Source organism: Cryptotermes secundus, unplaced genomic scaffold, assembly GCF_002891405.2.
Source record: "Cryptotermes secundus unplaced genomic scaffold, Csec_1.0 scaffold323, whole genome shotgun sequence".
NCBI classification, from domain to species: domain Eukaryota; kingdom Metazoa; phylum Arthropoda; class Insecta; order Blattodea; family Kalotermitidae; genus Cryptotermes; species Cryptotermes secundus.
This window is the reverse complement of record NW_019738961.1, coordinates 1,700,811-1,712,643: the sequence shown is the minus strand read 5'-3', so window position 1 is coordinate 1,712,643 and position 11,833 is coordinate 1,700,811. Positions and strand designations below refer to the sequence as shown.

At 42.8% G+C, this 11,833-nt stretch overlaps 1 protein-coding gene across 3 annotated transcripts in view; it reads left to right on the top strand.

Moving 5' to 3' along the window:
- The window catches only part of LOC111871433 (telomerase-binding protein EST1A), a 181,698-nt gene that overhangs the window by 17,376 nt on the left and 152,489 nt on the right, over positions 1-11,833 (top strand). For all 3 annotated transcript variants that reach the window (XR_002844022.2, XM_033754255.1, XM_023864547.2), the window contains 2 exons: positions 510-699; positions 4,221-4,514. Coding sequence is in view for 2 of the 3 variants with exons in the window: in XM_033754255.1 (XP_033610146.1) it covers positions 510-699; positions 4,221-4,514 (484 nt within the window). In the remaining variant the exon portion in view is untranslated. The remainder of the gene's footprint in view (positions 1-509; positions 700-4,220; positions 4,515-11,833) is intronic.

Sequence of the window (11,833 nt, the reverse complement as noted above, 5' to 3'; positions counted from 1 at the left end):
TTTTTATTATTTATTTCAACTCTTTGATACCTGTTTTTGAGGTATGATTTGATCCATTCATTAGCTTTGCCAGTTATTCCATAGAAATTTAATTTCGATAGTAAGATATCATGATTAACACAATCGAAAGCTTTTGCTAGATCACAGAAAATCCCTCCCACAATTAATCTGTCATTGAGAGCACTTAAAATATCATTAGTTAGTTCATAGGTTGCTTTTTCTGTTGTTAGGTCTTTCCTAAATCCAAATTGCTCTTTGACTAATATGTTGTTAGAATTTAAGTGTTCAAGTAGTCTATTATACATAACTTTTTCAAAGACTTTTGAGAATGAAGTCAATATGGATATTGGTCTGTAATTAGAGATGCATTTTCTCTCTCCTTTTTTAAAAAGTGGTTTCATTATAGCGTATTAATATCATTAATATCATGTTAATTCCCTCACAAAGGTTCCTCACCCATTCTAATTTAAGTTGGTAGGTACATACTAATTACAGTTATTTTTTTGCAGGCAGTACCTCAAGCAGTATCTTTATACACTGCTGGTAACTGATATCAAATTCTGCCAAACTGAAAATGTTGAGCAGCATTTATGGAAGATTTTATTTTACAATATTATTGAACTCCTGCGCAAGAGCATTGCTGAAAATGTGGAGAATAAGGAACAGTATAAACAGACAATGCTTTCACTTATAGAGCAGGTACAGAACATTGCACCTTTTATGTTAAAGGGGATAATTCTGAATTATATATTTAACCACTCAAGCCTGTGAAGCCTGAAATTCATTTAAATATTTAAAAATTCAGCTCCTGCCTCAAAGGAAACTCTCTGTCTCCATTACAGAGACCAGGTGGCGCATGCTGTTTGAGGAAATAATTGCTCTTTACTCTGATAACTATACAAAAGAAATAAATACACTCTATGTGCAAAATGGCAAATTTTTGAATGGTAAAGAAGGCAGTATGTATAGGAACTCTTTGTTTTAATATTTTGTAGCTGGTGTCATTAGATATTGCTTTCTCCTGTGCTGGAGGGTTGAAAGTGGCACAGAAAATGTTGCACAAAATATAGAGTGACATTGATGATGTATATATTACAAAATAAACTCAGACTGTATAATCAAGAGCATGACAGACTATGCTTAGAACAGTATGGCACACCTTTATTCATTGACTGAGGGAGGGAATATACTGACCGAGGGGTAGTACTGTATGCTGTGCTTGACTCTTGGTGTCACTATTTCACATTGCTGCTGAACAATCAAACTACCAGCTTCGAGCTGTTGAACTGTGAAAGTTTGTGTCAGTATTGCAATTACAGTAAAACTTGGTTATAGCAACATCGGTTTCTGCGACACCTTGTCTATTGCGTCAAATATTCAGTGGTATGAACTAATTCCTCATAAAGCAACTGTTTTTATACCTTGCTTAGTACGACATGCACAAATGCATCAACCTCGTGTGTAACGTCATTTTCATTCCTTAATTTCTCTGATATCATGGGAAAGTTCGATGTGTCTGCCCACCCTCACTTTCTCTACTTGGTGATGTGACTGTCCTGGAAGAATACGACCGCGGGCTTCAATAGGAGCATGGGTTTTATGCGAAAACAAGGGTGTGGGGTGGGACTGCGTGAATAGTGCAAGAGGACGCGGCAGGTTGTTAACTGCATTCCTTTCCTAGAATCTCGTCTAACAGGACCTCACATTGTCTACTTACCCTATAGTGTTCCTGCCTAAACCCAGAGAAGTGCAGTAGCGAAAACATGGCAATGAAAAGGAAAGTTTTAAGCATTGAAGAGAAAGTTAAAGTGATTCGTGAAATAGAAAATGGAAGGAAAAAAGCTGATGTATGCCGCGAATTTGGTTTGGTGAATTCTACAGTACAAACGATATGGAGAAATAAAACAAAAATTATTGATGCATTTGAACAAAATGGGTCGAGAATAAAGCGATTGCGTAAGCCTGAACGGAGTGATGTCGATGAAGCGCTGCTTAAATGGTTTAAGCAGCAAAGAAGTGATAACGTACCAGTTAGTGGCCCTCTTCTTATGGTGAAAGCTGAAGAATTCGCAAAAAAGTTAAAGGATGAAGAATTCGTGTGTAGTGCTGGATGGATTGATAGGTTCAAGTTGCGTCACAACATTACGTTCGGTAAAGTGAGTGGTGAAGCCAGGGGTGTAAATACCGAAACTACAACTGAATGGCTTACTGCCGTGTGGCCCAGTATACGTAAAGGATATGCAGACAAGGATGTCTTTAATGCCGATGAGACCGGCATTTTCTTTCGATTGACACCTGACAGGACACTGAAATTTAAGGGAGAGAAGTGTGTTGGCGGCAAGTTGTCGAAAGAGCGGATTACAGCTCTTGTTTGTGCTAATGCGACTGGAAGCGAGAAGAGGAAATTGCTTGTGATTGGAAAGTCAAAAAATCCTAGATGTTTTAAAAATGTGGAAAACCTACCAGTGCGCTACAGTGCTAACAAAAAATCGTGGATGACTTCTAGTTTGTTCGAAGCTGAACTCAGGTCTTGGGACCGGGAACTTCAAACAAGGAAAAGAAAGATCATCTTGCTTGTAGACAACTGTCCAGCGCACCCTGTACTTCAAAATCTAGAGAAGATTAAACTTGTGTTTATACCTGCAAACACTACAAGCGTATTGCAACCCATGGATCAGGGAGTCATAAGGAACCTGAAATGTCACTACCGCAAACTGATATTGTTAAGAATTGTAGAGAGCATCGAGAAGAAGCAAGATTACACAGTTACACTGCTGGACGCAATAGGATTCATTGAAAAAGCATGGAGACGAGTAACTACAAAAACAATTCAGAACTGCTTCCGGCATGCGGGAATCTTATCAACTCAGGGATTGAATGGCACTGAGAATGAGGATGGCGCCAGTAATGACGATGATTTACCTTTAACAGAATGGTTGCGTAAAGTCAATTGTGATGAACTAGGTCAGTACGACTATGAGGCATATGCAACAATAGACGATGACATTGTTACAACGGAGGCACAAACAGACGACAATATTGTATCGGAAGTGAAGAAGGATACAGAGGAGGAAGATGAGGAGGGAGGAGAAGAATGTTCCGAAGTCTCCATCCCTACTGTGAGTGACGTGCTTGAAGCCATTAGGGTTGTGAACTTGTTTAATGAATTCAGGGGAGGCAGCAGTGAAATTGTGACAAAAATTATGGACATTGAACGTAATTTAGAAAGTGTGTATTGGGCAAGTAACAGGAAACAGATGAAGATAACTGATTACTGTACTCGTATCTAGGTACAGTAAGGCACAACAATTGATGTAATCTACTGTAATTTGGTGAGTAGGCCTACCTTTAATATACAGTATTAGTGCAGTGTGTATTGTCAGTGAAAAGTGCTGTAATATGTCTTTGATATTACACATTTGGGCAATTCCACGTTAATGTTACGTTAGTCTGTACTTAACTACGTATTTCACTAAAAAATGCAACATTTTAACATGGTTTTTGGTAGATTTTTACGTGACTAACATAAGGCTACTGTGAAGTGCCCATTTCGGTTACGACATTCGTTTATAACGACACTATTTTTATGTCCCTTTGATGACGTTATAACCAAGTTCTACTGTATTTTTTTTAGTGTAGATTTTTAAAGTTACGCTGCTAAGAGCTGTTGAACTATGAAAGTTTATGTCAGTCTTGCAGTTAGTTTTTTTTTACTATAAATTTTTAAAGTTACGCTGCTATGTGTAGGATGGTTATTTTTTTTAGAGAGGCAAGCAGTTTGGTACATTTACTGCAGTGAGATATGAAGGTTTAAAGAGAAATATCAGCCTGGAAAGGGTTGACAGATTCACTGCTCATTATTGTAGACTCTCAGTAGTTACAGTATCATTAAATAACGAATTAAAAAAATGTACTCGTTTCGAGAGGACTGACTTTGTAAGATGACCTCTTCAGAAGGTACACTTAAGGAGCATGCATTAGTAGCTGCCACAGTTGGACTGATCACCCTTGGTTTCCAGAGAAATACAGTTCACTGCACAATATACTCCTCATAGTCTGTCACAGTGTAGGCTGTTCCCATGCCATATAATGACTACATTGGTTTGGGATTCTTGCACTAAGACCACCATAGCCAAAGAAATTCTTCTTGTTTTGGTACAGAATTTGTCAGTAGATGGCGTCACTTTAGTAAACAGTCTATAATTGTGATTACATTTTAGGGAACATCCTACTTTGAAAACCTTCTGGAAGTGCTGGAGCAAACATACAAATTTAAATTGGAAACATTTATTACTCCAAATAATGTGTCAACAAAAGGCCTTGGATTTGCTGGTTTGGCATTGGTTTCTGCGCAGAAGATACTCCTGTTCCTTGGGGATCTGGCAAGATACAAGGAGCAGGTCAATGAAACATCAAATTTTGGGCAGTCTCGTCAATATTATATCAAAGCCCATCAAATTAATCCGAAGAATGGTCGCCCATACAATCAGTTGGCAATATTGGCTGTGTATGCAGTAAGTAAATCTACTTTGTTATTGGTCTAGTGAAATGTGTGAGGTAGGAATGAATGAATGAATCAATCAATAAATGTATGTATAAAGGGTGGGCCTTCTCGGCCCTTGCACTGCGACCACAGTGATCTATTGTGCTTCCCCTTCTGATTATCCCCTCAGCAATCCTGCACTTCATTCGAAGCACAGGATTTTGTACGTGGGGGCGTTTAAGTAGTCACTTGGTTCCATAAAGTATTGACCCAAGTGACATAATCTTAAATAAGCTAAGACCTTACATTCACACAGGATATGTGTGGCTGTGTCATTTTCTTCTTGACACCTCTCACAAGTGGGACTGTTACTTAGTTCCAGTTTGAAGAGGTGTCCTTTAAGGTGACAGTGTCCTGTAATTAGTCCCATCACCCATTCTAGCTGGTTCCTGTTTAACTTCAACATTTCCTTTGCTCTTTTGGCAGAGGGTCCTCGTATGAGTCCCTTTGCTTGCCTGAGTCCAGTCCCCAGTATTTCTTGTGCTTCATATTTATCCAGTCCCTGATTGCCTTCCTGGCAACTCCTATAGAGATGCCACAGGCTGGTTCAGGTCCTATGAATGGATGCTCAGCTCCAGTCTTAACCACTTGATCTGCTGTTTTGTTTTCAGCAGTACCCTCATTCCCTGGCACCCATATCAGTTTGTACCCTGTTATGTTTGGCCAGTTCCATGAGTGTTTGGTGGCAGTCCCAGACCAATTTTGAGTTGATCTGGTGTTTGTTAAGCACTTTAAGTGCAGACTGACTGTCAGATAGAATGTAGATCCTATTTCTGTAGTTCCTATCTAAATTCTCCACAATACATGCCTTAATGGCATGTATTATTCCTGGAATACTGTCGTGTACTGCCCAAGGCTGAAACTAAGTTTCCACCTTGTGCCATAGCAGAACACACCAGCTCCAGTGCTCTCATTTATCTTGGAACCATCTGTATACCAGATCAGTCCCCCTTTTCTATCGGACCGAAACCCGTCTTCCCATTCACTCCTGTCAGGAAATCTGACTGTGACGGGTTTTTCATATACATGCCTCAGTATCATTTTGTCACACCCCATTTGCAATATGGGTCCTGAGTTATGTATGCATGGCCGAAACCATCGGATCTAGGTCTCCATTGATCACTGCACTGGAGACGGTAGATTCTTGCCCTGGCCTCTGCCTCCAACTGCAGATGCAGTGGGGGGAGTCCAAGGAGTGTCTCCAGTGCAGCTGTTGGAGATGTTCACATTGCTCCTGTGATACCCAAGCAAGCCAACCTTTGCAATCTGCTAAGTTCTGCCTTGCTTGTCTTGAGTTTAACTCTGGGCCACCATACTGTGGTGCCATATGTAATTATGGGTCTTACAACTGCAGTGTATATCCAGTGAACAACGTGCGGCTGCAGTCCCCAAGTTTTACTAAACATTCTTTTGCATGTCCAGAAAGCATTATAGCTTTTTTGATGACCTTGTCCAGCTGTTTTTTCCATGTTAGTCCCTTGTTTAATACTAGAACAAGGTACTTGATACTGCTGGAGAGCTGGATTGTTTTATTGAAGAGGGTCGGTTCCTTAAGGCCCTTTATATTTCTCTTCCTGTTAAATGGTATAATTACCATCTTATTAGATGGAAAGACTTGTTCTTTCACACCATTGTTGGTATGTGTACAGAGCTGTTAGAAGACACTATGATACTGTTGAAAGTAATTTTCCATTTATGAGGATTGCTACATCATCAGCACATCCTACCGTATAATACTCATCATCAAGTCCCTACAGGGGATTGTCGACGACCAGGGTCCACAGCAGAGGTGAGAGAACCTCCTTTGCGGACACCCCCTAGACGCAGACGCCCCAAGGGTTTCTCCTGATAATGCAGCAGTTATGGTTCTGCTTTCCAGCATAGCACTGATCCATCTGCATATTGCAGGCTCTATGCCATGCTCTCCAGCGGCCTGTTTGATTATATCAATTGAGGTTCTTTTGAAAGCTCCCTTTGTATCAAGGAATGCTCCTAAGGCAATATCCTTGTATTCAATTGTAATTTCTATGTGTGTTACCACATTATGTAGTGCGCTTTTGGTAGATTTACCTGTTTGGGAGGCATGCTGGTTTCAGTGTAGAGGATATGTCCTCAATGCCCTGTCCCTGATATGCCTATCCACTATTTTCTCCATCGTTTTCAAAAGGAAAGATGACAGGCTGATAGGACGATAAGCCTTAGCCTTGTTGTAATCAAATTTCCCAGGCTTTGGAATAAACGTCACCTTAACTTGCCTCCAGGCTGTGGGGCTAAAACCATATGCCATGCAGGCTCTATATATGCGGTATAGGTGTGGAACTAAGAGTTCTGCCCCATACTGCAAAAGTGCTGGTACAATTCCATCTGTTCCCGCTGACTTAAATGGTCTAAAGGTATTCAGTGCCCATCTGATTTTTGATTGGTTAATTATGACTTTGGCCAGGTTCTAGTCTGTTCTGTTCATCCTGCTTTGGCAAGTGCCCAGGTTTTGCTGACCCTGTCCATTGTCAAAATTATCAATCAATTTTGAATCAGGAAAGTGAACCCCGGATAATTCGTTTAGTGTCTCCCTTCCTGTTTGAGTATAATGTCCGTTAGGCAGCTTAATTGTGCTGACCTTATTTGTTGCCTGTTTTGCCATGATCCTCATGGGTATGGCACCGCCTGGTACATCACTGATCTCCTGGCAGTGCCTCCTCCATGAGGATCGCAATGCTTTCCTTATTTCTTTGTTGTAACAGGTAAGGGCTTCCTTGAAGGTGTCCCACTGCCTTGTTCTTTTAGCTGTATTAAACAGCCTTCTCGTTTTGGTTCTAAGCCCACTCAGCTGTTTATTCTACCAAGGCACTCTCCTTGGTTTGTGAGTGGTCCTAGCTGGACAATTCCTATTAAAGGACGAGATAATAGCCCATTGCCACTGGTTAGCGGACTGATCAACATCCTTTATTGTGCGTAGCTTTCACGAGATGGTCTCCAGATTTACCTTTAGGTCATATTTGTAAGACTCCCAATTGGTTCTCTTAGGATTCCTCTAAGTAGCTTGATCTACTGTAATGTTGCTTATTTGAAAGCATATATATCTGTGATCCGACAAGGACGGCTCATCAGATACATGCCAATTACTGATCAGGTTTCCTATTTGATTGGTCCCTAGTGTCAAGTTGATAACCTCCTGCCTATTGCAAACCACAAAGGAAGGCTTGTTACCTTGGTTTAGAATATTAAGGTTCGAACTCACCAAATATTCCATGAGGCATTCTTCTCTTGGGTTGATGTCTGTGCTCCCCCACAATGTGTGGTGTGCGCTGGCGTCACACCTAATGATGAGCTGCTTTTTCCTAAGATGGCAATATTCAGCAATGTCCCTCACTTCTTTGGAAGGTGGTGGTTCATCCGAGTCATATGGAAGGTAGGCTGAAGTGACGATGAGCTCCTCACAGCCTCCGCCCAATGTGTATGTCATCCTCCCTGTTGTGTATCTCTGGAACAAAACTCAAGCAAGGGTAAAGCATTAATATTGATTATTAACGTATATGCATGATCTCACATTTTCTCCAGGTATGACAGAATAAACTGTTCCCCCTGAATTCGTTAAGCCTCTTATTTGGCCCCTATATATCCAAGGTTCCTGAATAAGTGCTACATCTGCTTTTCCCCCAGAAAGTTGTTGACATAAAATTGCCGTAGCAGCCTTGCTATGGTGTAGGTTAATTTGAATGAATCGTATGTTGTGTGTATATGTCGTGTGTTGTGTGTTCATTCTGTAATGCTGGGAGAGGTGTCCTCCTCCATACCTTCTTCCACAGCCCCTTTTCTTTTATCAGTCCCGGTTTTCTTCAAGGGAGGTCCCTGATCTGGTTAGATTGGGTTGACGAGAGGAGGGATTGTCTCCTTATCAGATACTCTCTTCCAGTCAACTTAGGGAGTGGGTACATAATTCCCCTCCCCCTCAGAGGCCGATTCCGAGGGTATTGAACTGGGTACAGCAACTTCTTTATGCTGCTGAGCCTCAGGATCTTGCAGGGCCCTAACAGCTCCCTGTGAGAGTCCTGTGTATACCCTATATTCAGTTCCCTTAATAACAGATAGGGAATCCTGGTCTATAAGGAGGAGCAGTCTCTGCCCTTTTGGTTCAGATTTCCTATCCAGTATCCTCCAACTCTCAGTATGGAGTCCTGGATTAAGATTCCCAATCCATTTCAGCAGCTCCGCAGGATTTTTGGCAAGTTTGTTCTTTGTCCTGAGAGCCACCTTCACAGGTTTGGGCTGGTTCTTGGCGCCAGTAATCTTCAGCCTAGCTCCTGATTTTAATCTGTGATTATCTATGGTTCTAATGAGCCACTGTCCAGACTGTTGGTTGGAACATGTATATATTAATGCACCTCCCTCCAGTCTGTATGATTTCAGGTGTGGTAGTTCTCCCAAAGGAGTCCTACGTAATGCCTGTCCCAGTTCCTCCAGAATGAAGTCCTGGTCTCCCTCTGCTAGCTTATCTTCAGGATACGTTTCCTTGAAGATAGCTACCTTTATATTGGTCAGAGCGTCCTTGTAAGTTCGTGGGCCTTTTCGGAGCTCTGGACATTTCTGTAGGGGTACTGTCCTCTGACCTTGTCCTCTTAAAGGTCGTGTTGGAGGTTTCTCCCTGCTTGGGTGAGTCTGCATTTCCTGGTTGCTGACTGCCCCCAGTTCCTGCTTTGCTTGCCCCAGCTCTTGCCATTGTTAATTTCCATCTAGTGCATCCAGACAAGGCCTTCTTCGCTAGACGGTGTCCACCTACTCTAGAGACTAGATCTCCCAGTCTTGCTGCAGGTGTGCTAGAAGTACTAGCCCCTTGCAGTGGTATGTCAGTACTGCTGATTCCCAAGAGAGGAGTTTTTGGTTTTACCTCAGGTAGGTTTTGAACCACTGGTTCGTCCTTGCCTTTGACTGAAAGTTCAACAGCAGGTTCGCTGGTTGCAGCTGGGTCTCTTAGTGTTTCACCAGAGCTTCCAGCCCCCTGCTGAAGCATTTCTCATAGGGATCCCCTTGGAAAGGGGTCCCTCTTCAGTTTAAGGTCCTTACGACCAGTTTTTAGTTTGGTTCCTTTCATTTTGGTCTCACGAGTCATGGGGATTTAAGAGGTCGCCATCCGCAGAGCCCCATACAGTTGGAAGGCATAAATACAACAGGGTGCTGTTTGGTGCCCTGAGTGGATTGTTCAAGACACTGGCAAATTACCACCCCAGTGCCATGCAGCCCTCAGCACGATGCCTCACACCTTGGCTTAGGTGGTCTGGTCCTGTTGTGAATGAAATCCTCACAAGCCTCCAGGACCAAGAGTGCGTGTTTGGGGGGAGAGGGGTATCCCAGATGATTAATGGGAGTGCGACACCAGTTAGTCATGAGGTTGCGACCAGGACAACCTGCATGAGAGAGTCGCCCTTGGGGGTGGCCTATGAGCTCCCCCAGTCCCACCCCTCCACATGGGTTGGTCAAACCGTTTTAGAGTGTTGAGCCCTAAGGCTTGTGGCACCTTATCGGTACTCTAGGGAGACAACTCAAATAGCCAAAGCTACCCCCGTGGGAGTGCTCTCCTGCATTTGTCCTGGGTATGACATAGTGATACCCAAGAGTCATTATGCCGCCACGTGGAAGGCTCTGGTCATAATGCCATTGCCCTTTATGGGAACTTGGCCGCCAGCTCTGGAAGGTCATACTGATCCAGATCCCGAGGCTGTCGTTGCCCAGCGGGACCTTGAGGTGGTGTCCCAACGCATTCCTCGTACATGATGCGTCCCCACCAAAGACACAGCCATGGTTCAGCCAACCTCATTGAGGATGGCGTCGTTACCACATGCAACATGTAACCTGAGAAAGTCACAATTACCCTGCCCATGAGGCACGATAGTTCAGTCAGTGTAGTGACTGCGTACAGACTGGATATTTGGGATTCAGTTTCTGACAGGGACAGGAATTTTTGTCTTTGGTACCACATCCAGACTGGCTCTTGGGCTCAGTCGCATATAGAGTGGGTACAATTTCACCTGCTGTAGAGGTTAAAAACATGTGGCATCACTGTCTGATGGTACTGAATGTGGATTGTAGCTCCCATGCTTTATCTGCCCGTGGTGTGGGCTGCCTCTACAGCCGTTTCCCCACTATTCACCGCCATCTGTCTTAAGTCCTCACTTACACAGTATTCCTCCTTTCCTCCATCTGCTATATAGCATGATGCTCATTTAAACACAAGGACGGTTTTAATCTTTAAAAGAAGTTCTGAGAAGAACTAATTGCTGGTGATCCTTTGATACAACATTGATTGCATAGAAAACTAAATAAAAGGGGGTGGGGGACAGACACACAGATGACCAATTGGCTAAAAGTGATAAGGGGGGGGGGACACAGACAGCAAGGCAATTTCACGAGCCTCAAAAATTAGGCAGAGCGGTTTACACAGACAGATGGAGGCACACAGATGGATACTCAGACAGGCAGCAAGGTGATCTCATAAGCCTTTTATTTTTCGAAATAAGGAAAGCAGGCTAATAATCATATGTATGGGAAATTAGTCCCACTACATTGATGAGCAAATTGGTTCAGGTATAACAGCTCTGACTTATGTTTGGGAAGTGCCCAGGTTGAATATCTGCCTCGATATTGACTACCCTGACTGAGGATTTCTATGGCTGTTCTCGGTTTTTCCAGGCAAAGCCAGGGTAGTACCTTAAAGTCAGGCCATGGCTGCTTCCTACCATGTCCTTTCAAATTAGTTACGCACTGTCTTCTAATCATTTGACATTACGAGTATATAGTCTGTTAGTGGTAGCATTGTTAAATGATCTACACAGAAACTGAAATACATGGTACATTCATAGACTAATGGTCTCTCTCTTGATATATCCACTTTACCTTCCCTGGTTGCTTGATATGTAAAAGTAAAAGTAAAGTAAAGTAACGTAAAGTAACATCAAGGTATCCCTGTAACAGGCCGTGGAGGCCCATAGGGTTGTGTTCCCACATTTTCTCTAGACAGTCGGCTCATAGATGGTGGCAAGGTTGTCAGCCCTACGTGCCGACTGCCCTTTACCCCCAAGAATATTCCAAGAACATTCCTGGTACTCATTTCTGTTGGAGGCTGAGTTGACCCCAGGGCCATAGTGTGGCTGGAAGAATTAGGTCAATTGAAAAAATCCAGTGACCTTATTGGGACTTGAACCCATGACCTTCCAGCTTGTAGCATAGTGCCTCAACCAACTACGCTACCGCGTGCCCGTGCTTAATATGTTAAGATTAAAAATTTATGATTCTAGT